This window comes from Stegostoma tigrinum, chromosome 3 (assembly GCF_030684315.1).
Source record: "Stegostoma tigrinum isolate sSteTig4 chromosome 3, sSteTig4.hap1, whole genome shotgun sequence".
Classification (NCBI taxonomy): domain Eukaryota; kingdom Metazoa; phylum Chordata; class Chondrichthyes; order Orectolobiformes; family Stegostomatidae; genus Stegostoma; species Stegostoma tigrinum.
In genome coordinates, this window is record NC_081356.1 from 120,263,998 (window position 1) to 120,291,981 (window position 27,984).

At 42.0% G+C, this 27,984-nt stretch overlaps 1 protein-coding gene across 1 annotated transcript; it reads left to right on the forward strand.

The window, feature by feature from the left end:
• Positions 1-582: 582 nt before the first annotated feature.
• Positions 583-27,981, forward strand: LOC125451283 (N(4)-(Beta-N-acetylglucosaminyl)-L-asparaginase-like). The gene is made up of 9 exons (XM_048528246.2): positions 583-873; positions 6,747-6,900; positions 8,700-8,812; positions 13,141-13,253; positions 13,373-13,490; positions 13,621-13,696; positions 14,535-14,642; positions 15,386-15,519; positions 26,794-27,981. The coding sequence occupies exons 1-9, from the start codon at positions 756-758 to the stop codon at positions 26,886-26,888; spliced, it is 1,029 nt and encodes a 342-aa protein (XP_048384203.1). The 5' UTR covers positions 583-755; the 3' UTR covers positions 26,889-27,981.
• The last annotated feature ends 3 nt before the right edge of the window (positions 27,982-27,984 follow it).

The window sequence follows — 27,984 nt, forward strand, 5'->3', positions numbered from 1 at the left end:
TCAATTTTCTATGTCGGTGGATAATCGTTGCATGCGGAATTCAGCCATCTTACTATTTCATGGCCAACTTGCTGATGCGGGTCACAGCACTGATTTCCATTTGCAAAACTTACTGCTGTGCGTGCACCTCTGAGGTCTGCGCAGTAGCGAGGAAAAAAGTCGGGGGGGATGCTGATTACCATCGCACAACCAGTTACCGTCCATACAGGCCACATGCTTTGCTCACCGATTTCTCACGAGGTCCTGCCACCTCGTAGAGTCCCAGTGCTATTAAGTGTTTTGCCTTTTCCAATTCCTTCTATCAAACTCACAGTGTATTAAAATCCATCGGCCGCACATCACCTTTTGTCTTGTAGATCTAAAGATGTTACAGCAAATTCTGATCATTTTTATTGCCTGTTCCAACAACCAAAAGCAAAGGAACTTGGGCATATAATCCAAGAATTCGAGTAACTAAATAGATGTCATAAAAATATCATTTATAGAACAATACAGCGCAGAACAGGCCCTTCGGCCCGCGATGTTGCGCCGACCTGTGAACTGAATTCATCTTCCCCTTTAAATTAGCACGTACTACAAACAGACGTAGGGGCGGTGCCTTCAGACAAGCATAGACGAGTGTGGGAAGTAAATTTTGCAGCGAGTGGCCAAATAGCCAAGTTTTGTTGCGGCAGCTGCCGTATGCGAGTGAGCTGATCCTGACGGGCTGAGTAGTAGCAGGGCTTTCTGTGAATGGGGGCCCGCCTCATGTTGCTATGGGATCCCCGGGTTACGTTCCACTGATTCTCGCGCTGAGCGCCTCCTGCTTCCAAGCGGACACCCAGATCCCCCTGGTCATCGCCACCTGGCCTGACCAAGTGGCTGCGGTGGAAGGTATGTGCGAGCGGGCATTGCTGTCGCTCCCCACTTCAATGCATGGTCATGTCTGTGTAAAGTGAAAACTTTTGCAAGCTTCTGCATATTTGCTGATTTTAAGAATATTAGTTGCTTGTCCGAGGAAGAGGGTATAGGCTGTATTTAAACTGAAAATAGACGGTTTTCTCATAAGTGTAACTTAACTTTTTCACCCACGAGATTGGGGATGATTTGCAGTTATTGTTCAGTTTAAATGCTCGTTTTAAAGCTATATCATTGGTAGCATTGGGGAAATGTGCCTAGAGAAAAAAATATCTTCTGTCACCGAATTCCACTGTGAATAAACCTTCATTCGTGCAAATAAACTGCTTTCATACAGTATCAGAGATAATGGGAACTGCAGATGCTGGAGAATTCCAAGATAATAAAATTTGAGGCTGGATGAACACAGCAGGCCAAGCAGCATCTCAGGAGCACAAAAGCTGACGTTTCGGGCCTAGACCCTTCATCAGAGAGCTCTCTGATGAAGGGTCTAGGCCCGAAACGTCAGCTTTTGTGCTCCTGAGATGCTGCTTGGCCAGCTGTGTTCATCCAGCCTCACATTTTATTATCTTGCTTTCATACAGTAAGTCACACCAACTTCTGTCAATTCCCTAAAATGTCCATTGCCTGGAATGGAAATACCTTTGTTTAAGTTCTGTGTAATTTCTCACCGTGACTTATTTATATCACCTCTGTCAACGAACAAACAACTGGAATTTAAGTGCATCTTTAACTCTTCCGAAAGTATCACAGCGTGCTTCATCAGGGCACGGTAAACCGATATGTCATCTGAAGGCACAACGGGGTATTGGCGTAGATGCTCAAAAAGGTCGAGCATGTGACCTAAAAGAAAGTGGCGACCCAGAAGGAAAATCCTGTAAAACCCGTGAATGTCATCAAATGGTCGGATTCATTTTACGCTTTTCAACATAGAGGACCAGCATATTTATTTACGACTACTTTTTTCTTCTTTTCCTTAGAGTGAAGTTTGTGGGGAAGGAATAAAGTGCAAGGCATGGCCACCAGTAATGGTCAACTAAAACTGGGTCTCCAGAAACGCCCAGGATTAGAGGGAGGAGTCAGAGTGTGGAAAACTATTGAGAATGTGGGAGCATAAGGGTGATGGGGGAAACCCACACTGGAGCAGAATAGGTCAGGGGCGACAGAGTTCTGGCTGATCTTCGGTTTGTAGAAGTTAGGAGTGTGTTGGAATAATAAAGTCTAGAGGTGAAAGGAGCACAGATAAAAGGCTTTCAGCAAGAGATAAATTGAGGCAGGACGGAGTTGTGAAATATTCCAGAGGTGATCTTGGCAATAGCTTGCCATCCATGCCCATTCCTATTGTAGAAATCTTAGCCATCTCCAGTTATGAAATCCATTTCTGCAGGGAAGCAGTGGCCTAGTGGTGTTATTGCTGGACTGTTAATCCAGAGACCCAGCTAATATTTTGGGGACCTGGGTTTGAATCCTGCCATGGCAGATGGTGAAATTTGAATTCAGTAAAAATCTGGAATTAAGAATCTAATAATGACCATGAATCCATTGCCGATTGTCGGGGAAAAACACATCTGGGCCACGCGCGTCCTTTAGGGAAGGAAACTGCCATCCTTACCTGGTCTGGCCTACATGTGACTCCAGACCCACAGCAATGTGGTTGACTTTGAACTTCCCTCTGGACAATTAGGGATGGGCAATAAATGCTGCCTGGTTGCCCTCGCCCCATGAATGAATTTTTAAAAAACCCTATAACACAGCAGTCAAACTACGTACAAAAAGATCATACACACGGGTGGAACCATGACCAGATAATCAGCTGGAAGTCAAACTGAGGAAAAAGTAATGGGCAAGAATTCTGCAATTCTCCTCTTCTTCAAAATTGTATCATGGACTCTTTTTATGCCCAGTTGAAGCATTGACATTATCAAGTCCTGTACCTCAGCTGGGCTGAGAACATGGGAGTTTACTGGTTGAATTGGTGAGAGCTGACCTCGGGAAGTCAGGGCACAGCCATAGGTCTGGTGGGTGCTGAGGTGCTCTGTGACTTTGTCTCTGAAGCATTAAAATAGAGAGGCTTTCCAACCTTCAAACATAGAACAGCACAGCACAAGAACAAGCCCTTCAGCCCACAATCTCTGTGTGAACCTTTGATGTCATTCTGAACTAATCTCATCTGTCTGCATATGGTCTGTGTCCCTGTATTCCCTTCCCATTCATGTAAATGTTTAAATGCTTTCTAAACATTGCTATTGCATCTGCTGCTGTTCCCCCTCCCTTGTGTGATGATACTATGGCCTTAAAAGGTGGACTTTGTCCTTTTTATGGATGTGAGTTTGCTCGCTGAGCTGGAAGGTTAGTTTTTCGGATGTTTTGTCACCATTCTAGGTAACATCATCAGTGAGCCTCCGACGAAGCTCTTTGTCGGAGGCTCACTGATGATGTTACCTAGAATGGTGCCGAAACGTCCGAAAAACTAGCCTTCCAGCTCAGCGAGCAAACTCACATCCAGACCCTCACCCTGAGCTACAAATCTTCTCAAAACTCTTTTATGAAGAAATGTTGAGACAGAGTTGCTGATCAGTCTACTCACAGCCCATAAAGCAAACAGGCTATGGGTTTTTTGTTTTAAATCTGGTACAATAGAAGCAGCCTGAATGGCTGGGGTCAAGCTCCCACAGAACCAGGACATTTAATTTTAGTTTTACACTAGCAGTTATTGGTGTTTGGAAGCTGCTGTATGCCTGTCCCTGCTACTCTGAATATGAGTTTTCTCTTGTTTTTTGTACCCCTGAACTGGGGAATTGCCTGTGAGACAATCTATTTTACTGAATTTGCTGTTGCCAAGGGCGAGTTGAGGGGATTTTTCGATATTTACTGTTTAGTAAGTAAAGAATCCAATACTCTGTTACATTTTCTAATAGAGTTTAATTGTTTCAAGTTCTTTTTTCTTAACTACAATGCAAGTGTAAAGTGTGTATTGCTTCCAGACTGTTAGTTTTCCCAAGCGAATTGCGTCTGAAATGTAACACCTTTACAACTAAGAAAAAGTTAGGGTCTAGGCTGCCCTCTTTAATATTGTTTGAGGGAGTTTGGTTTGATCCATAACAAATAACATTGCGTTCAAGGCATCTATCACCCTCTGTATACAAAGAAACTTCCGTCACATTCCTTTAAACATCCTCCCTTGAGCCTATGCCTACCCTGGGAAAGAGACTCTGACTATCAATACTATCTATGTCTTTTTATATACTTCGATTAGGGTGCCCCTCGGCGTCTGGCGCTCCCATGCAAAGTGGTCCAACCTTTCCTTATAGATAACATACTCTTTTGCACCCTCTCCAAAGCCTCCACATCCTTCATTATAGTGTGGTGACTCGAGCTGTACACAAATGTAGTAGTCTAACTAAAGGTTTACACAGCTGCAACATGCTTCATCAATGGTTATACACAATGCCTCAACAGATAAAGGCACACGTGCCATACACCTTCTTTACCATGTGATCCACTTGTGTTGCTACCTTCTGGGAGCTATGGGCTTGCATTACAAGATCCCTCTGTACGTCAATGCTCATTCCTCACATTCCCTCAGTTCCTTATGTATATCCATGCCGCTTCATGTCCTTCAGGCCAAGAAATTCTTCTTTCGCTTCCCCCACCCCCAAAAATCCTCTCAACATAGATACCCATTCTATCAACAAACTTTATAGAAGAAATGAACCCTGTGGTGGTAGTGGATCATTGACAGGGAACATAAAGAACAAAGGACAAAAGATCACAGGATCAGTCCCTTCAGCCCATGAAGCTTGTACTAATTCCTGATCCTTGTTTATGTCCGCTACTTGTTGTTCATGCGTAATTTCTATCCCTTTGTTCACCTCCTATTTATGTGTTGATCACGATACACCTTAAATGTTGCTAACTTGCCTGCTTACACCACCTCCACTGGCAGCTGGCAGCCACCACCCTCTGTATGAAAAATTCTCCCTGCACTTCTCCCCGAAACTTTTCCCCCCCTCATCTTAAACCTGTGCCTTCTTCCAGTTGACCTTTCCATCCTGGGAAAATGCCTCTGATTATCCAACCTATGAATTCCTTTGATAATTTTGTAGACCTTTACCAGTTTTGACCTCAGCCTCCATCTTTCCAGTGACAACAATCCTAAGTGTATCGAATATCTCCTCATAACTAAAACCCTCCAGACCAGGCAATGTCCTAATAAACCTTCTCTGCACTCTTTTTATCCTTTGACAATCTTCCTCACCGTCTGCAACTCTTCTAATTTTGGTCTCATTGCAAACTTACTAATCAGACCACTTTCAGATCATTTATTAATATTACACACAACAAAAGCCCCAGCACTGATCCCTGCAAAATATCATGAGTCACTGATCTCCATTCTGAAAAGCATCGTTCCACGACTATTCTCTGTCTTCGATGACCAAGCTAAGTTCTGTACCCATCTAGCCAGCACACCATGGATCCTGTGACACTCTTTTGTATCAGCCTGCCATGCGGTACCTTATCAAATGCCTTAGTAAAATCCATGTACACAACATCCACTACCGTTCACTCATGAATCATTCTTGTTACCTCCTCAAAAAACTCAAATCAAGTTGGTGAGACATGACCTTGCCCACACAAACCATGCTGCCTATCATGAACAAGTGTATTTGGTTCCAAATGTAAATAAATCCTTTCTCTCAGTATCTTCTGCAACAGCTTCCCCACCGCTGCTGTCAGGTTCGTTGATGTGTAATTACCTGGATTATCTGCTTCTCTTCTTAAACGAAAGAACAACATTGGCCATTCTCGAGACCTCTGGAACCTTGCTTGAGGCCAAAAAGAATATAAAGATATCTGTTCAGGCCCCTGGTATTTCCTCCTTTGCCTCTGACAGTACCTTCAGATAGATCCCATCTAGTCCTGGGGACTTGTCTACCTTAATGTATTTCAAGATACTCAACATTTCCTCCTTCATTATTTTCACCTCCCTGAGAGTGTTCACACACCTTTCCCTAACCTCGGCATTCCTCACATATCTTTCTTCGGTGAATACCAATGTAAAGCACTCCTTAAGTATCTCGCCCATTTCAAAAGTGATTAATTTATAAAATGTAACTTGCAAGATAAAATCTCCTTCTACTGCAGTGCAATGAATGTGTCAATCATCAGAACCTTTGAAGTCCCAATACTGTGAAAACCTAAGTTGCTTGAAACAGTCTGCAAATGGACTTAGTGAAATTGATGGATCAGACAGCCAGAGCTGTCAAATCAAGCCATGGCTCTTGTTTAAGTAAATCCACATCTTTGGGTTTTTTCTTGCTTAGCGCGGCTTCTTAAACTAAATGATCCTCTGTGCCCACAATACTGTCAGGGGAGCTTAAACAGTGAAAAAGAGGAGTTTGGAAGTGACTGGCACTAAATGGTAGTGGATAGCCAAGGATAAATCAGCACAGTAACGCATTCCCCAGAGGGCTGACAGCTCAGGTCCACCTTGAACTGATTTGGAAACTCCTCTTTCTTAGCGAACCTGGATTTAACTTTTTTTTAACCAGAATGGAATGTGTGCTTTTGTTTTTCTTTATCAATCAATTTCTACTTGTCTTCCATGCAAAATCTGCATTCAGCAATTTTCCCTTGCACTACATGACGGATCAATTTTATGGATGCTGCTTGGCCTGCTGTGTTCATCCAGCCTCACATTTTATTATATTTATCAAGCTATTTATTTTGCAGGAGACCATTCAGCTCGTTGAGTCCATGATGGCTGTACCTAGGACAATCCATTCAGTTCCATTCCCATGCAATATCCACAAGGCCTAAATGTTTGTCGCCATTTTTATTTGATTTAGCATGGAGCAGCCTTCAGTCTGGAAGTTGTGCATTGGATGCAGTGGAGAAAGGTTTGCATCAGTGTGAAATTTACCAATGTCGAGGCACTGTGGGATACGGAGGAAACCCAGATGAACATGGGGAAACAACATTGGATGCCATGATCATGAATGGGTAGGTCATATGCCTGAGTATTATTGCATACATGGGAAGTGTCTCCACTTAACAAAGCTGCTTTTCAAAGCAAATGTGCAGCAATCTTTTAAATGCCAGCCCCTATATACAATTTCCTATGAAGTGAGAAAGCTAAAATGTGATGTCTAATTTGGATGTAAAAATGCTGTCTCCTGAAGATCTTGGTGGGTAGTTTGATATGATGTATCCCCTGGTCTGTGATTCAAAGCTATAATCACACTTTGGGTCATCATCCTCTACTTGTAGGACAAGCGACCACACTGTGTATGCGGTTTACAGAAGTGTACCATCTATTGTCTTTGAGGAAGAGCCAATGATGGACACTTCTTGTTTCAATGTTTTGCATTCATAGAAAATGTGCATCATTGTAAAGTCATTGCCAATCTCTATTTGCTCTTGAATGTTGTTATGAACCACTACAGCTGCTCTGGTATAAGTGTTCCCACTGCTGCTTGGGAGGGAGATACAGGATTTGACCCAGCGACAATGAAGGAATGGTGATACAATTCCAAATCCAGATACAAATTGCCAAAACAAGTGATATGTGGTGGAGTTCCCTTGTCCTTTAGGCTTAAGAGGTCAAGGGTTTGCACAATTCTGTCAAAGGAACTTTGCTGAGATTCCGCAGTGATTCTTGTAGCTGGTATACATCGAAGCTCTGGTGTACCAGTGATGAAGAGAATGAATGATTAAGATGGAAAATGGGGTGCTAATCAATTTTTAGGAACAAAAGCAGAAATTGCTGGAAAAGCTCAGTAGGCCTGGCAGCATCTGTGAAGAAAAAAAGTCTGAGTTAACATTTCGGGTCTGGTGACCCTTCCTCAGAACTCCTAGTTCTAAGGAACGGTCACCAGACCTGAAATGGCAACTGATATTTTTTCTCCACAAATGCTGAGCTTTTCCAGCAACAACTTCTCTTTTTATACCTGACTTACAGCATCTGCAGTTCTCTCGGTTTTTATTTGATAATCAAATTACATGTTTTGTCAACCTTCTGGAGTGTTATTAGAGCTGCACTCATCCAGGTAAAGGGTGAATATTCCACCACATTCCTGACTATTACCTTGTAGATAGTTGGCAGACTTTGCAGAGTCTACACTCTGCCTTTGACCTGTTGTAGTCGTGACGGTATTGAGTGTTTGACTCCTCCAGTTCTGTCCTGACCGGGTGACCTTTCCTTTCAAGAAACTATTTGGATGTGATATGACACAGTCATATTTTGAGGTGCTGCATGAACCTGGAATGTTGAATCAAGATAAACCTGCACCTTCTAGCCTCGAGATAGAGATATTGCCACTGCACTACAGGACTCTTCAGGCTAATGTGGTAGTTTCTCCTTTTTTTTTAAAAAAAAAAGGTGAAGAAATAAACCAAAATTAAAGACCTTAGAGAGGGACTGTAACTACAGAAAATTCCAAATGTAATTTACCAATTTGAATCAAAAGGTGATTTTTGGAGTCTACAAAAAGTCCAGCCCCAATAACGCCAATCAGCCAGGAAACGTCTTGAGTGCTACAATGGGCTCTGTGGGCTACCTTTGCAACGAATGGACATAACTGACAAAGAGGATTGGGCAGTTAGCCCTCTGTTTAAGTCTATTATTCACTAGATTTCAAGTTATGACCTGATTTTAAAATTATTTCTTCATAACTTTAATGATCACCCATGTATACAGTACTTGACCATCAAAGCCAGAACAAGAGTGTAGGAGAGTGAAAACCATGCATGTTGTCAACAACTGATATTGATCATTGCCCACATTTATAAAAATTCTTCAGTGACACAATGGAGGTTGGAGGAGTTGGGCAACTTCGAAGAATTAAAAGTGCGATTCGTGTTGCTCGAGCAGTGATGGATCACACCAGTCATTCGCTGTTGGTGGGGGAGTCAGGTAATCCTCAGTCCTTGTTGTTTTGAAGGGAAAAATGGTGACGTTTTGGTTTTAGGTACCTATCTTGACCTCCCAAATTTCATTGACAATGTGGGAAACATGCGCACTGAGGTCCACAAATGAAAACTGCCAGCTGTTTTGAGACGTTGAATGATAAATATTGGACAGGAAAATCTGTAGTGGATGATGCAGACTGCACAATGCGTACTGTTAAGTTTTTTTTTGGTAAGTTTGGGTTTTTAGTTTTTGAATTAGGAACATTTTTGGGTTTTCTATGTCTGAAGTTAATAATTAACTTTCATTTCTGTCAACTTGATATTTTTTTTAAACTGTTTGTTTTTTGAGACTCACCGATTTTAGTATTAATGGGATTTTATCAACCAAAGAAGATAAACAAGTTCCTCTTTAGAAATTCAGGGAAGTGTCTATTTTAAGCTTGAGAAGTACCTGAGATTTCCTTTAGATTTGGTTTGAGTTTTGACCAGCACTTGGAGGTCCCTTGGATGAACATGGCTCAATAAACCAGTGTTCGTGAGAAAAGAAGGATATAATGAAACTAGTTTACTCCCAAGTAAACAATTACTCGGTAGTCCCAGAATCAACATGTAGGGATAAAGAGTTCTAAACTACTAACCTTCTCCATGTGCAGAAATGTTTCCCAACTTCACCCCTGAAAGCTCTAATTTTGAGGCTGCTTATGCTGGACTTGCCAATTGGCGCAACAACATTTTCTCTCAGTCCATCCCATCCATTCTCCTTTTTACACAACAAAATTCGAACAGATCGTTCTGTGAATTTTTAAAATTTCAGGTAACTCTCATTTGTCTAATCTCTCTGTGCAAATTAGCCTTTGGCATCCAGAAATCATTCTGTTAAATAGTTTTGCTGTCCTTCTTCTGAGTCTAATTATCCTTCCTAAGGACTACCGCTTCTATGTCTCCTTATCTGACCAGGGCAGTTTATAACATTGCTTCTTCCCCTTCATATGTAAATATTTAAATGGCAGTAAATTAGAAGATCGTGACAAAAGTAATAACTCATCCGTCATTAAATCATACAGCATGGAAACAGACTCACTGCTCCAACTCGTCTAGGTGGACCATTTCCCAAACTAAACTGGTCCCACCTATGTGCATTTGACCCATATCCCTCCGAATTTTTCCTATTCATTATCTTATCCTAGTGTCTTTCAAATGTTGTAACTGTACTTGCACTTTGACTAGCACTAACCAGTCACTGTATTTTTTTTTAAAAAACGTAGCCCCTCCTGTGCTTTTTAAATCTTTCTCCTCTCACTTAAAAATGCATTCCCTAGTTTTGAACTGCTGCGCCATAGGGAACAGACCTTTGCTATTCTCTTCATCTCTGTCAAACATGATTTTATAAACCTCTGCAAAGCCACCCCTCAACCTCCTACGGTCTGGTGAAAACATGTCCCAGCCCATTTTTACAACTCAAACCCTCCATTCTCAGCAACATCAACATTCAGTCTCTTCTGAACCCTCTCCAATTTAATAATATCCTTCCTATAATAGGATGACCACAACTGCACACCGTACTCCAGAAGAGAGCTCACCAATGTCCTGTACAACCTTAACATGATGTCCAAACGACTATATATAAAAGGTCTGAGCATGAAATTAAGCATGTTAAACACCTTTTTTTTTTAAACCACCCTGTCTACCTGTGGTGTAAATTTCAACGGATTATGTACCCGAACCCCTAGGTCTCTCTGTTCAAGTTTTATAAAAGTTTAGAAGTTTATAGGATAGTGAGGGCTATTGACAGAGTTCATTGTAGTTGTCCTTTTCCTAGGATGTGGGATTTTAAGATGAGGAGACAAAGTTTTAAGGTAAGAGGAGAAAGATTTTAAAAAGACATGAGTAAATTTTTTTTACACAGGGTGGTTCACGTGTGGAATGAACTTGCTGAGGAAGTGGTGGATGTGGGTACAACTGGAATGTTTAAAAGATGTTTGGATAAGTACATGAGTAGAAAAGGTTTAGAGGGATATGGGCCAGGAGCAGTAAGGTGGGACTCGGTTAGTTTGGGATTATGTTCATGATGGACTGGTTGGACCGAAGGGTTTGTTTCTGTGCTGTGTGACTCTATGACCCAGGGCCTTACTCTTAATTGTATAAGTGCTGCACTTGTCTGTTTTGTCAAAATGCAGTACATCACATTTATCCAAATTAAACTCCATCTGTAACTCCTCAGCCCATTGATCCAATTGATCAAGATATTTATCTTCTTCGATAACCTTCTTCACTGTCCATTTTTAGTGTCATCTGCAAATTTGCTAACCATACCTCCTACATTCTTACCTAATTCATTGATATAAATGACAAGCAAAAGTAGATCCAGTCACAATCCCTGTGGAACACTGCTGGTCTCGGGCCTCCAGGCTGAAAAACAACTCTCCAGCTTTACCAGAGATAATGGGAACTGCAGATGCTGAAAAATCCGAGATAACAAAGTGTGAAGCTGGATGAACACAACAGGCCAAGCAGCATCTCAGGAGCACAAAAGCTGACCTTTTGGGCCTAGACCCTTCATCAGAAAAGGGGGAGGGGGAGAGGATTCTGAAATACCTTTACCCTCTGTCTCCTACTGTAAAGCCAATTTTGTATCCAATTGGCAACCGAATTCCATGTGACCTAACTTTACTAATTAGTTACCGTGCAGAACCTTATCAAAAGCTTTATTAAAGTCTAAGTAAACAACATCTACCACTCCTCCCCCGACAATCTTTTCGTAAATCTCTTCTGAACAAAACTCACACAAAACTGAATCAAAAAACTCAATGAAGTTTGCAAGGTATGATTTTCTTCACACAAAACCATGCTGACTATCCCTAATAATTTCTTCCCTCTCCAAATGCATGTAATTCCTATCTTTCAGAATGGTCTCCAATAACTTGCCTAACACTGATGTCAGACTCACAGGTCTGTAATTCCCAGGCTTCTCCTCATAGCCTTTTTTAAAAATAAAGACACAACACTAGCTATCCACCAGCCCTGGCACTTCATCCATGGTTATAAGTGAAACAAATATTTCTGTGAGGGGCTCTGCAGTTTCCTCCTTAACTTCCCACAATACCCTTTCTTTGATTTTCTTTTGAATGATTTGTAACTGTCTGACATTAGAACATAGAACATAGAACTGTACAGCACAGAACAGGCCCTTCAGCCCACGATGTTGTGCCGACCATTGATCCTCATGTATGCACCCTCAAATTTCTGTGACCATATGCATGTCCAGCAGTCTCTTAAATGACCCCAATGACCTTGCTTCCACAACTGCTGCTGGCACCGCATTCCATGCTCTCACAACTCTCTGTGTAAAGAACCCGCCTCTGACATCCCCTCTATACTTTCCTCCAACCAGCTTAAAACTATGACCCCTCGTGCTAGCCATTTCTGCCCTGGGAAATAGTCTCTGGCTATCAACTCTATCTATGCCTCTCATTATCTTGTATACGTCAATTAGGTCCCCTCTCCTCCTCCTTTTCTCCAATGAAAAGAGACCGAGCTCAGTCAACCTCTCTTCATAAGATAAGCCCTCCAGTCCAGGCAGCATCCTGGTAAACCTCCTCTGAACCCTCTCCAAAGCATCCACATCTTTCCTAAAATAGGGCGACCAGAACTGGACGCAGTATTCCAAGTGCGGTCTAACCAAAGTTTTATAGAGCTGCGACAAGATCTCACGACTCTTAAACTCAATCCCCCTGTTAATGAAAGCCAAAACACCATATGCTTTCTTAACAACCCTGTCCGCTTGGGTGGCCATTTTAAGGGATCTATGTATCTGCACACCAAGATCCCTCTGTTCCTCCACACTGCCAAGAATCCTATCCTTAATCCTGTACTCAGCTTTCAAATTCGACCTTCCAAAATGCATCACCTCGCATTTATCCAGGTTGAACTCCATCTGCCACCTCTCAGCCCATCTCTGCATCCTGTCAATGTCCCGCTGCAGCCTACAACAGCCCTCTATACTGTCAACGACCCCTGAATTAAAGAATATATGACAAAAAGAGAGAGATTCCACCAGTTGATTTTTAAAAAGGAATATAGTCCTCCCATTATAACATAGATTTAAAAAAAAAGCTAACCTTTATAAAACATTCAAATTTACTGTAAACTCATGGCTCTGTGATTAATATTTTGCATAGAGCCTGTTTTGGTCTTGAATGAAAATGCCTTACAAAAAGAAAATTGACATGGCACAACAAGTAATCTTCAGTTAACATGGAGCCATGTACTTTACCTCTATTATTCATGCACTTAGCTCAATAGTTCATTAAAAATACATTTTTTTTTCAACAGCTTCAGAATTTGCTCAGAATATGGGTTTCTTAAGTGAAGATCTAACAACAAATATATCACTGTCCATGCATACAAAATGGCTGAACCAAAGATGCCAGCCCAATTTCCAGAAGGTGAGTCTTACTTTAAGTGGAGGTCAAATATTACTAAACATTTGAGATGATATTAAGGTATGAAATGAGAAGTTTACAATGTCAACTAATACTGTAGAAAGGCATTTTGATTTTCACAGAATGTTCTACCAAATCCTGAAACTTCATGTGGGCCATACAAACCAATAATGGGGCCACTGTCAAAAAACCATGGAATACCAGCACAGATTGCCGATGTTCATAACCATGACACCATTGGTAAATCTTTTATTTTACTAAATTATATATATTGCAATGTTTGATAGATCTTTAAGATGAATGCACTTTGTGCAACTCTAATTAGTTGAGGATTCATTGATTTTAGCTGATTATTGATTTTTGAATTTAGGAATGGTTGTGATTGACAAGACTGGAAGTATAGCTGCTGGGACATCTACCAATGGTCTAACACATAAAATCCCAGGGTATGTATTTTTGTATTATTTTCCTCAAAGGAAGGGTCACCAAACTGGAAATGTTAACTCTGATTTTTCTACATAAATGCTGCCAGACCTGCTGAACTTTTGCCGCAACTTCTGTTTTTGTTAGCATCTGTTGAGAGCTCAGAGATAAAATGTTGAGTCGATGACCCTTCATCTCCCTTTCTGCCTCACCTCTTGAGTATATCCTGCCATTTCCTGGGACAAGGGCACGATACAAATCTGCTTTGCTTTGGTATTACTGATAGAGAAATTTTTTTAATTATTATTATTTGTTTATAGGATGTTGGATGTCACTAGCAAGGCTAATATTTATTGCCCATCCGTAATTGCCCAGCCACCTTGCTTTGGATCTGGAGTCACATGTAGGGTAGGGTAGGGTAGGGTAGAGTAGTTAAGGAAGGTTGATATCCTTCTGTGATGGACATTAGTAAATTAGATGGGACTTTTAATGCAATCAACAGTAGTTACATGGTCACAATTAACCAGTCTTTTCTCCTCTTGAATTCAAATTTCAACATCTACCATTGTCATGTCCCCAGAACCTTAGCCAAGGCCAATAAGGAATGGTGCTAAAGTATACAAAGCTGTGGGCCAAGTGCTGGATTAGAATAATTATGTGGTTGTTTTTGATCAATGCAAACTTGATGGGCCGATGGCCTTTTTGTGAGCTGTAGACTTCCATGACTTCAATAATCTGAGGTATGCCTTACTAGACCAGTCACATTACCACTGCACCCAACTTTCCAACATTGAAATCAATTCCAAGGTTTAATTCATGTGTTTTTTTTCAAAATGACTGTGGTATTTGTGCTTCTCATAGCCGTGTGGGAGATTCACCGATAGCTGGGGCAGGTGCTTATGCCGATAGCACAGCTGGAGCTGCAGCTGCTACTGGAAATGGAGATGTTATGATGCGGTTTGTTCCAAGGTACGTCTTTCTTAACAGATCTACTTGGGGTGAAAAATATCTTTTCAAAGCTGGTGAGCTATAATCATTTTGACTGAAGCTGCAATATCGAGAATGAGTGGTTGGTGCTTAAAAGTGTGTCTGGTAAATTCTATTGCTTAATGGAATTCAAGTTTTTAAAAAGTTTACATTTCAGTATTATCATCATTATTATGAAAAAAAGGTTGTTATGTAATCATGTCACAGGTGAGTAACAGGTATTCATTGTGGTTTAGGATTTTGGAATATTAATACAGTGTATGCTTAAGAAGTGGGTCTGCTTGTTTCCTATTTCAGCCACGTTCCCAGGTGAGACATAGTTTATTGGTGTGGTGCTTCACTGTGGGGTAATGGCTTAGCAGTGTTCACTTCGGCCTAACAATCTAGAGCCAATATTCTGGGGATATGGGTTCACAGACAAAGGATGGATTTTTTTTTTTCTATTATTCAATCAAAAAGCCAGCAATTGGGCAATAGAATTTTTCTGAAACATATCCCCTCCCAATTCTGTACACTGAACTACTTGCAGTGTTTTAGAAAATAACAATTTCTTTTAAGTGGTTGTTTTAAATTATGGCAGATGTTTTAAAAATGCTGTCATTAGATGAATGCATTTTGCCTCATCAGTAAAAAGCATGATTGACTAGACTGTTTTGAATTTTTTTGCTGGTCAATGATCATCTTTAACGTGTGCATTTTTGTTTTACCTTTGCCTCTCGAATCAGTTACCAAGCAGTGGAGTATATGCGAATGGGAATTGAACCAGCCAAAGCTTGCCAGAAGGTTATTAAAAGAATCCAAAAATATCACCCACAGTTTTTCGGCGCCCTTATCTGTGCTAACAGAACTGGGGGTTATGGTAAGTCTTCGAAACAAAAATCTATTAAAGTGCAAGTATGAAATTGGCTCCCTGAGAGAAAGTTATAAAACTTATACTCATCATCTTCATAACAGTATCACGTGGATTACCCCGAAAATAATTTGTTTTGTGAAATCCTGCAAGGGCCTGGTATGTTTAAATGTGGATACAAACTTGCATTTGGTATGTCAAAAAGGAAAAAGTCCTGTAACAGCCTACACCCTCCATGGGCTACAGCAATTCAAGGACACTGCTCACCAGCACCTTCTAAAGGGTCCTGGGGGATATGTAGTAAATGCCTCATCCCTTGTTACCTCACCCCTATTCTGGGAAAGAAATTTTAAAAAAGAAAATATGTCTAATGTATTGGCCCCCTTTTTTGTATGATACCCAGGGGAACATTTGATGAACAGGCTCCAGCTATAATAGAAACTTAATGGATGACCAAATTCCCAAGTGAAGTCAAACCTTTGTGATCTACTTTATATGAAGTAAAGTCATGGCTTCTTAATATTTGCAGAACAATTAAATGTTAGCCTGAAAATGTTAAGAAGAGGTTGATCTTAACGATGAGCATCATAAATTTGGAGATGACAAATTAATAGTCAAATTTGATGGGAAAGACTCGGTATTGTATACCTAAAGCGTTAGAGAGACCTTGGATAACATTACCTTTTTAACTCAGCTAAGATCAGTTGGTGTAATGGATAGAATAGAGGGCTAGCTGATAGAGGGCAACTTTTTGAGGAGTAGTTAAAGTAGAGAAGGAGTATTAAATAGATATGTATGGCCCTGGGATGGACATGGAGACATGATATTTGAAAGAAGACCCAACAGGTCATCTCCAAATTTATGATGCTCATCATTAAGATCAACCTCTTCTTACATTTTCAGGCTAACATTTAATTGTCCTGCAAATATTAAGAAGCCATGACTTTACTTCATATAAAGTAGTCACAAAGGTTTGACTTCACTTGGGAATTTGGTCATCCATGAAGTTTCTATTATAGCTGGAGCCTGTTCATCAAATGTTCCCCTGGGTATCATACAAAAAAGGGGGCCAATACATTAGACATATTTTCATTTTTAAAATTTCTTTCCCATAATAGGGGTGAGGTAACAAGGGATGAGGCATTTAAATGGTCGCCATTGGAACCTACTATGGCAAATCCAAAAGCACTAAATATTGGGAGTAGAAATTGGACCTAAATTTACCAAAAATGTAAACTGAGGGACCTAAAGATATTGGTAGACTTTGAATGTTCACCACTCCCAAATATTGGGAAGTTACAAAATCCTGGAATAGATTGGAATCAATGATTTAACAGAAGTTACACTGAAGCTGTATGGATTCAGTGTTTCACAGCACAGATGGAGAGCCCATGGTATTGACTTCAGCTATCAAGCACCTCTCTTCACCATTATCTAGCACTTGGCCAATTGTCTTCTATGCTATGACACATCAAGTGGTCAAACATTGATTTGATTTATTTATTGTCAGATGTATTTTGTTACAGTATACAGTAAAAAGTGTTGTTTAGTGTCATCAAAAAGTAGACCCAGAAAATGGCAGTGTTACTGGCCTAAAAACACTTCTATAGGATAAGTTAATACCCATGCTTTATATTTTAAAAAAAGGTTTCACGAAGAGACATCTCAGTAAAACATTAAAAAAACCCTAACCTACTCATTATTATAGATTTAGAAAAATAAACACATCAAGATTTATAAGTTCTATAGGTCTTCAAACAAACACTTAGCTGATCAGTGAAATCCTGACACTCCCAGTTGTGAGCATCTCTGATTAATGAGGCCCCTTCAAGGGCTGCTGTCAACGTCACCGTTTGTTTTTCTTGAACCGAACTCCGATTTCCAGAGATGCTCATACTTTCAGTCAGCTGTGAAAGTTCCTTCAATGTTGACCATTAACCGGGACACCAAGAAAATGTCTTGCTCCATGATGCATTCTTTTGGACCAAAGATGATGATTTCATCTGAAAGAGCACTTCTGGCAGTGCCTGGATTATGTGATGAAGATTCCAGAGCAAGCCTAGAACTTGGGACTTGGAGAAGACTCACTTGAGCGATTAAGCTCAGCATGGTTTGGCAAAACAGTTAAATCATTAAATGTAAAGAGGGAGAAAACTGATAGCAACAACATAAACAGTCAATCATTTTAGTTCTATGTTCTAAGAGTATTGTGTGCAGCTCTGAAATCCACATTATAGGAGGGATGTGATAGCACTGGAGAGGGTGCAGAGGAGATTTTCCAGGCTGTTGCCTGGGCTGCAGAGATAATTGTTAGAAAGGAAACAATACGCAGCCTAAAGGGGAAGAGGTAGGAGAATGACACAAATGCAAGATAGATTGCTCACTTAGCACCTTTGCAAAAGGCGGATGCAAATATTTCAGCTTTGTCTTTTGTACTCACATGCACTGGACTCCCCTGTCATTGAGGATGATGTTATTTATGAAGCTCCCACTTCATGTTAGTTGTTTAATTGCCCACCACCATTCATCACTGGATGTGGCAGGTCTTCAAAGCTCATTTAAAAACCACGTGCTAGTGAGGTGAGGAATAGGGAGAGAGAGTAGTTGAACATGTGGCTACAGGGATGGTGCAGGACGGAGGGTTTTGGATTCTTGGATAATTGGGGCTCTTTCTGGGGTAGATGGGACATCTACAAGCAAGATGGTCTTCACCTGAACCAGAGGGGTACCGATTAAACTGGGAGAGAAATTTGCTAAGGCTGTTCGGGTGCGTTTAAACTAATTCAGCAGGGGGATGGGCTCCAAAATTGTAGTTCGACTATAGAAAAGGTTGAGAGTAGGGTGGTCCGAAATGAAGTTTCAGGGAAGCAAGATGGCACCGGCAAGCAAGAAGTTGGTTTGAAGTGTGTATACTTCAATGCCAGGAGCATCCGGAATAAGGTGGGTGAACTTGCAGCGTGGGTTAGTACCTGGGGGACTTCAATGTAGTGGCCATTTCGGAGACATGGATAGAGCAGTGACAGGAATGGTTGTTGCAGGTTCCGGGATTTAGATGTTTCAATAAGAACTGAAAAGATGGTAAAAGGGGCGGAGGTGTGGCATTGTTGGTCAAGGACAGTATTACAGTTGCAGAAAGGATGTTTGGGGACTCGTCGACTGAGGTAGTATGGGCTGAGGTTAGAAACAGGAAAGGAGAGGTCACCCTGTTGGGAGTTTTCTATAGGCCTCCGAATAGTTCCAGAGATGTAGAGGAAAGGATAGCAAAGATGATTCTCGATAAGAGTGAGAGAGACAGGGTAGTTGTCATGGGGGACTTCAACTTTCCAAATATTGACTGGGAACACTATAGTTCGAGTACTGTAGATGGGTCAGTTTTTGTCCAGAGTGTGCAGGAGGGCTTCCTGGCACAGTATGTAGATAGGCCAACAAGGGGCAAAGCCACAATAGATTTGGTACTGGGTAATGAGCCCGGCCAGGTGTTAGATTTGGAAGTAGGTGAGCACTTTGGTGATAGCGATCACAATTCTGTTATGTTTACTTTAGTGATAGAAAGGGATAGGTGTATACCACTGGGCAAGTGTTATAGCTGGGGGAAAGGCAATTACGATGAGATTTGGCAAGATTTAGGGAGCATAGAATGGGGAAGGAAACTGCAAGGGATGGGCACATTAGAAATGTGGAGCCTATTCAAGGAAAAGCTCCTGTGTGTCCCAGATAAATTTGTACCTGTCAGGCAGGTAGGAAGCTGTAGAGTGCGGGAGCCGTGGTTTACGAAGGAGGTGGAATCTCTGGTCAAGAGGAAGAAGAAGGCTTATGTTAGGATGAGATGTGAAGGCTCAGTCAGGGCACTTAAGGGCTACGAGGTGGCCAGGAAAGACCTAAAGAGAGAGCTCAGAAGAGCCAAGAGGAGACATGAGAAGTTGTTGGCGGATAGGATTAGGGTAAACCCTAAGGCTTTCTATAGGTATTTAAGGAATAAAAGAATGACGAAAGTAAGATTAGGCCCAATCAAGGATAGTAGTAGTAAGTTGTGTCTGGAGTCAGATGAGATAGGGGAAGCGCTAAATGAATATTTCTCAACAGTATTCACTGTAGAAAACGACAATGTTGTCGAGGAGAATACTGAGATACAGGCTACTAGGCTAGGTGGGATTGAGGTTCACGTGGAAGAGGTGTTAGAAATCCTTCAGAAGGTGAAGTTAGATAAGTCCCCTGGGCCGGATGGGATTTATCCTCGGATCCTCTGGGAAGCTAGGGAGGAGATTACCGAGCCTTTGGCATTGATCTTTAACTCGTCGTTGTCTACAGGAATAGTGCCAGATGACTGGAGGATAGCAAATGTGGTTCCCCTGTTCAACAAGGGGAGTAGAGACAACCCTGGTAATTATAGACCTGAGCCTTAGCTCAGTGGTTGGTGAAGTGTTGGAAAAGGTTATAAGGGATATGATTTATAATCATCTAGAAAAGAATAAATTGATTAGGGATAGTCAGCACGGTTTTGTGAAGGGAAGGTTGTGCCTCACAAACCTTACTGAGTTCGTTGAGAACGTGACCAAACAGGTAGATGAGAGTAAACCGGTTGATGTGGTGTATATAGATTTCAGCAAGGTGTTCGATAAGGTTCCCCACAATAGGCTATTGTACAAAGTGTGGAGGAATGGAATTGTGGGAGATATAGCAGTTTGGATCGGAAATTGGCTTGCTGAAAGAAGACAGAGGGTGGTAGTTGATGGGAAATGTTCATCCTGGAGACCAGTTACTAGTGGTGCACCGCAAGGGTTGGTGTTGGGTCCACTGCTGTTTGTCATTTTTATAAATAACCTGGATGAGGGCGTAGAAGGATGGGTTAGTAAATTTTCAGATGACACTAAGGTCGGTGGAGTTGTGGATAGTGACGAAGGATGCTGTAGGTTGCAGAGAGACATAGATAAGCTGCACAGCTGGGCTGAGAGGTGGAAAATGGAGTTTAATGCAGACAAGTGTGAGGTGATGCACTTTGGTAGGAGTAACCAGAAGGCAAAGTACTGGGCTAATGGTAAGATTCTTAGCAGTGTAGATGAGCAGAGAGATCTTGGTGTCCATGTACACAGATCCTTGAAAGTTGCCACCCAGGTTGACAGGGCTGTTAAGAAGGCATACAGTGTTTTAGCTTTTATTAATAGAGGGATCGAGTTCCGGAACCAAGAGGTTATGCTACAGCTGTACAAAACTCTGGTGCGGCTGGACTTGGAGTATTATGTACAGTTCTGGTCACCGCATTATAAGAAGGATGTGGAAGCTTTGGAAAGGGTGCAGAGGAGATTTACTAGGATGTTGCCTGATATGGAGGGAAGGTCTTACGAGGAAAGGCTGAGGGACTTGAGGCTGTTTTCGTTAGAGAGAAGAAGGTTGAGAGGTGACTTAATTGAGACATATAAAATAATCAGAGGGTTAGATAGGGTGGATAGGGAGAGCCTTTTTCCTAGGATGGTGACGGCGAGCACGAGGGGGCATAGCTTTAAATTGAGGGGTGAAAGATATAGGACAGATGTCAGAAGTAGTTTCTTTACTCTGAGTAGTAAGGGAATGGAACGCTTTGCCTGCAACGGTAGTAGATTCGCCAACTTTAGGTACATTTAAGTCGTCATTGGACAAGCATATGGACGTACATGGAATAGTGTAGGTTAGATGGGCTTGAGATCGGTATGACAGGTCGGCACAACATCGAGGGCCGAAGGGCCTGTACTGTGCTGTAATGTTCTATTTGCAAGGAAGATCTGGCTGTTTTGACTTACATTTAAAATTTGAAAATTTATATTTTTTATTTGGAACAACATCAAACATTCTGTTTGTTTGTTTCTTTAATCGTTCTCCAAGCAGAAATTATTTCAGTTGAGGAAGGAGGTACACCCGAGTGAAGTAAAGAGAAATCACAATGACATGGATAATCTGACTAGTTTTTTGAAATGGGAGTTTGACCTGCAGGGAAGGATGCATAATTCAGCTGATGGAAATGTATGTAAAAAGAGTAAAAATCTTTGGAGTTGGGTGCATTCATTTCAATAAAGAACTGGTAATCTAGTGCAGATCTCTTGCAAAATGCAAAATGTATACGGTTGAAATACAGATGAGAAATACCTGGTAAGACAGTGGTAATGGGAACTGCAGATGCTGGAGAATCCCAGATAACAGTGTGTAGCTGGATGAACACAGCAGGCTAAGCAGCATCTCGGGAGCACAAAAGCTGACGTTTTGGGCCTAGACCCTTCACCACTCTCTCTAAAGGGTCTAGGCCCAAGATGTCAGCTTTTGTGCTCCTAAGATGCTGCTTGGCCTGCTGTGTTCATCCAGCTACACACTTTGTTGTCCTGGTAAGACAGTGTTTGAATTTGTAATTGGCTGGCTGGATTAGTTTTGCCTTGCTGCACTCTTGTCATGATAAATTCACCTTCTCAACCCCTCTCTTTGCCTGAGGTGTGGCAACCTTCCATTTTGGATACTGATGATGGGGTTGGCCCATCATGTGACAGCAGAAGCAATGAGAGCAGTGGCACCATGGCTGGTCCTACTGTCCAGAGAGGAGGGACAAAGCATGGTAGAGCCACAGGAATTGGAGATTCAACAGTTAGTGCCACAGATACTCCAGGATGGTATATTGCCTCCCTGGTCTCGGGTTATGGATGTCTTTGAGTGCATTTGGAACATCCTGAAATGAGAGGGTAGACAGACAGAAATCATTGCCCACACTGGCACAAATGATATAGGGAGGAAGAGTGACAAGGTCCTGCAGTGACAATTCAGGGAGCTAGGTAGTAAACTGAAAAGCAGGACCTCTAGTGTAGTAATCCCAGGATTATTCTCTGTGCTACATGCTACTGAGGGTAGGAATAGAGACTTAGTACAGTTGAACACTTGGCTAAAGAGTTTAAAAAGCCTTTTTTGCTACATGCACTTGAATGAGTGCAGTGAAAAGTTTCTAATGTTGCCTTTCGGCATCATCTTGGGTACAGAGGACCTTATCTTATCATTTGGTAGGCTGGAGTTGATGTGAACCATGACTAAACTCTCAGCACTCCATAATTATGAGATCACAGCCACCAGGCAACAGTCATTGAGGTACACCATGATTTTTGTTGGCACTGGGATGTTGGTGGTCTTCTTGAAGCAGGTGGGGTCTTCATTTCGCAGTGAGGGGAGGTTAAAGATGTCTGTGAACACCCCGCTGGCTGGTCTGCGCATGATCTGAGTGCGTGGCTGGACTCCATTTTGGCCAGTCGCTTTCCAAGGATTCACTCTCAAGAAGGCCAGTCTGTTGTCTGGAGAGGTGACCATGGGTACAGGAGCATCTAAGGCTGTTGGGATCAGTTACGTCGTTTCATTGACCTTCTGTTCAATGTGAGCATAGCATGCATTGAGCTCGTTGGTCAGGGATGTACTGTTGCCCTTGATTCTCTTTGACTTTGCTCTGTGGCCTATTATGTCACGTGAGCCTTGCCACAAACAATGGGTATCCAAGTTGGTCTGGGTCTGCAGCTCGGTTTGGTATTGCCTCTTGGTGTCTCTGATGAAAATTGTACCCGGATATCCTGTACAGGTCAGTGTGGCCTGATTTATGTGCCTCATACTTGGACTTCAGTAGGGAATGGACCTCGCCGCTCACCCATGGTTTCTGGTTGGGGAACATTTGGATTAACTTCTTTGGCATGCAGTCTTCCATACATTTACTGATGAAATCCGTAATGGTATTGGCATACTCATTTGGACTGACTAAAATGGACCGGTCCACCGACTCTAAGCTGTCCTATGAAAGCCCTTCTGTTGCTTCAGATTAACACTGTACTACTTTCTGTTTTGGGTCCTCATACTTCAATTTCTGCTTCTAAGTTGGTAGGAGGAGCACTGCCCTGTGATCTGATTTTCCAAAATGTGGTCCAGGGATGGAGCGGTGGGCATCTGAGGGTTAGGTAGTGGTCAAGGATGTTTGGATCTCTGGTGAGACAGGAGGAGACACGTTAGTGGCACATTCTTGAGGTTGGCCTGGCTGAAGTCACCGGCTGTGATGAACAAGGCCACCGGCTATTCTGTCAAGACTGTTTGTAGCATTATATACCTCATCAAGTGCACTGTTTACTTCTGCATGGGGTAGAGTGTAGACCACTGTCAGGATAGCGGGGGTGAACACACGGCACATAGTGGGGATGATACTTCACTGTAAGACATCCTAGGTCCAGGAAGCAGTAACTGGCCACAGTCGTCTTGTTTGAACAGAGAGGGTGTTGATAAGGAAGCAGATTCCACAGCCCCTTGCCTTACCCAAGGATGCCCAAGCGGCCCATTCAGTGAACTGAGAAACCCTTAGGTTGTAAGGCACTGCCAAATGTTTCAGGAGTGAGCCATGCCTCCATAAAACAGAGCACACAGCAGTGTCTCAATTCTTTTTGGAAGGAGAGTCCAGTTTTACATTCATCCATTTTGTTCTCCATGGCTTGGATGTTTACCAGGAATATGCTGGGGAGAGTGGACTTGAATCCCTGGAGTTTCAGTCTCACCCGAGATCCAACGCAGCTCCCATGTTTCCTGGGTAGGTGGCTACTCTTAGTCAATCCTGGGTGTCAGTGAGGAAGGTCTACTGCTCTTACCTCTCAGAGCAGTGCTCTCAGTGGGGACTAGGGCACCAATCGTAGCCTTCAGTGTTTCGGGGGATGCTGTGGCCGTTTCAGTTGGGCCTCTGGGTCATAGTGGGGTAAGGTGTTGTTCCTGCACGGGTTGGACCTCAATTCTCAGCTTTCACAAGATCAGGGAGGTTAGGATTGCAAAAGGAAGGAAAGCCTTTAGGCTTGCAGTTCCGGCATCAACAAGCTAAGTGGGTGCGCTCGATGGGGTACTGGGCACTAGTTCTTTTCACTAGCACGCTGGGAGATCTTACAGTCAGTCAGGACTTCTTGTCAGATCACCATGGGCTCAGGCCTTGTTCTCGCACTGGTTACACCTCAGTTCCAAGTTTCCACGAGGAGGTCAGTCTTGCGGGAAGCCTGTAGGCCCTTAGCTCCCCTGGGCTTGCAATTCCCGCGTTGGTAATCAAGCCTCAGCAGTCATAGAATATTTAGATTAGATTAGACTCCCTACAGTGTGTAAACAGGCCCTTCAGCCCAACAAGTCCACACCAACCCTTGGAACATCTCACCCAGACCCATCCCCCTATAACCCACAGACCCTTGAACACTACAGACAATTTAGCATGGCCAATCCACCTTGCCTGTACATCTTTGTGACTGTGGGAGGAAAATGGAGCACACAGAGAAAACCCACGCAGACACGGGGAGAATGTGCAAACTCCGCACAGACAGGTCCCCGAGGCTGCAATCGAACCTGGGTCCCTGGTGCTGTGAGGCTGCAGTGCTAACCACTGAGTCACTGTGCCGCTCCAAACGTGAAAGCAGATTTAAGAGAACATTGTTAGTAATTCTGATAGACTTAGAATTGAGGTTAAGACGAGCAGAACAATATAAAATATGTAAGAATAAGATGTGCTGTAGACAGCTCACAAAATGTCGCTACGCTCCGACACAATCTTGGAAATCTATCTTTGTTGGCCAGGTTGAAGACTGCATTGTGTTCATGACTAGGCATTAAGATTTATGTAAGTAATTATCGATCATCCCAGGCAGTAACTGCAGCATCAGAGAGTTATTGGGGTTGTGTCATAAGTTTACAGGCATCAGGTATGAACGTACTGTCAGTTTAAACTGGAGCAAGCGTGAGAAGCCTTGATCATTATCTTAATGGAATAAAAATGTACAATAAATGCTAACTTTCATTTTACTTTCAGTCCTGCAGTGTCCCTCAGTTTAAAAATGTCATTCTTGTTTTCAACTCCTTCCTTGACTTTGCCTTTCCTCTCTTCATAACTCCAGCAGCCTTGCACCCCTTTTGAGATCTGTTCCACCAATTCTGGCTTTTTGCATAGTTTTTTTTAAAAGTTGCTTTGCAATCAACAATTACATCAGATGTCTAAGGTCTGGAATTTACTTCCTAAATTTCTTTGTGTCTATTTTCTGCTCACCATGTTCTTTCATACCTGCTTTTATTTTTTGGAAAGTTCAAACTTTTGGACAACTGTCCTAATATTTCCCTATGTGACTCAACACCGAATGAAATTTTACAATACTCATGAAGCACAGTTGGACATCATACTGTGTTATGCAAAAAAAGTAATTCTTGCTATCATTACCCAGTTAGAGAAAGTTCTCTATTACTTAGCCAAACTAGTTACTCTTGATGTGAGTCTACAGTTGACAATGGTGTATGTTATTTTAATAAGAGTCCAGTAATGTCTTGCCCAGTATTTCTTGTATTATTTCTAGCAGACATCGCTGCTGGACATCACTAGAGCAGTGATTCTGATTTTGATTAGGAACACAGCCAGGTCTCAGATCAGGCTTCCATTGTCATAGCTCAGTTGATTATGTAGCTGGTTTGCAATACCATTGGGTGGGTTTAATTCTTGCAGCAGCTGTGGTTCCCATGAAGGACTGTCCCTCATCCTTTCCCAAGGTGTGGTGACCCTCAGGCTAAACCACCGTGAATTGTCTCTCTCTCTGTCTAATGAGGGAGCAACACTATGGTTCAGTAGGAATATGGTGACTTAAATTGTCTTCATACTGCAGAAACAAGAGACCTGCTATTGAAGATTTTTTTTGTCTTACACTGATAAGGACAAATGCAACAAATCTAAAGGGCAGATAACGAAATGTGAGGCTGGATGAACACAGCAGGCCCAGCAGCATCTCAGGAGCACAAAAGCTGACATTTCGGGCCTAGACCCTTCATCAGAGGTCTAGGCCCGAAACGTCAGCTTTTGTGCTCCTGAGATGCTGCTGGGCCTGCTGTGTTCATCCAGCCTCACATTTCGTTATCTTGAATTCTCCAGCATCTGCAGTTCCCATTATCACAAATTCAAAGGGCACATGTTATATCGAATGACAAATCACATGCTGATTGGTTGGCAGGTGGACTCTGGTTGAGATGGTGCTGTCCACATGGGAACAATTACCCTAAGACTTTGGTTTCAATTTAAAAGGCAGATTGACTCTGGCCAAGATGTAACATGGGGAATGCACCAAGGGGCAGTGAGCCACAAGCATTTGTTTAATTGAAAAGGCACACCCTTAGACAAATTCCTTCTTATTATTTAGCACGTGAAATTTGTGGTACTTAAATATTGCTAGTATGTAGTGTTAAGATACCAAGTTTATTTCTGATGAATTACATGAACCATAACTGGGTTTTTCTTTTCTTTTATAGGCGTTGCATGCAGTAAAACTCCGAAACTTAACCAGTTTCACTTCATGGTCTACAATCCAATGAAGGCTTCGGAAGAAATAGTGGACTGTATTTAAAGCTGTTGTGATGCAATGTTTTCAGAGCCTTTAAGGCTGCTTACTCTTGATTGTGAATCACGTTCAACTAGAGATAAAGTTAGTACAGAATAGTGTTGATAATACATTCTGGAATTGTGCAGAATGGTGTTGATAATGGAAATTAAATTTCTAGCAATCATATTTGAAATATGACAAAGATAGTGGGTTACATTCATGCCACACAATGGCTGTCTCCAACAAGGAAGAATCTAACCATTTCTCCTTGATGGTCTCCTTGGCATTGTGGTCATGGAATCCTGGAGATTACCATTGATCAGAAACTGAACTAGACCAGCCATGCATAGGAAAGGTTTGGAGGGATATGGGCCAGGAGCAGGCAGGTGAGACTAGTTTAGTATGAGTTTGTTTGGCATGGACTGGTTGGACCAAATCATCTGTTTCCGTGCTCTATGACTCTATGAATGTGAGATTGGTTTAGATGAACATGAAATGACTTTATCCCAGGGTGGAAATGCCATATACTAGAGGCCATAGTTTTAAGGTGAGATGGGAAAAGTTTGAATGAGATGTGAGAGGCAGGTTTTCTTGCACAGAGGATGTTAGGTTCCTGAAACAATTTAATTACAGTTTAACAGCAGCCTCTACAAGGCTCAAAGGTAAGGACACCATCAGAGCACACAAGAGCCCTCAGGGATATCATTGTGTTAAGCAGCTTTATTTCAAAAGCCAGCCCTGGGATGACTCTGCAGAGATGCTGCAGAACTGAACATTGAGTTGATAGAAGTTGTAACGTTTAAACAGTTGTTTTGCAGCTGTAACATTTCATAATTGGTACTATGTTAATTTTCCATTTGACTCATGGCCTATCATCTGTTTTCCATTATTACACTATTTAAATTGCTCTTCATTTCTCAAATGAATGTTTACTTCAGGACTCTGCCAGAAGAGTCCCAACATCTGTGTAAAGAGGCATGTGTTCAAATCCCCCATGTTCCAGTGCAGGTTGATTCTTTTAAGAAAACCTGTTACTTTTTCCTTACACTGTAATCTCAGGTCTTACTATTGATAAATGATCAAAATCAATGAGATGGAATAAAGAATTTTAAAATCAGAT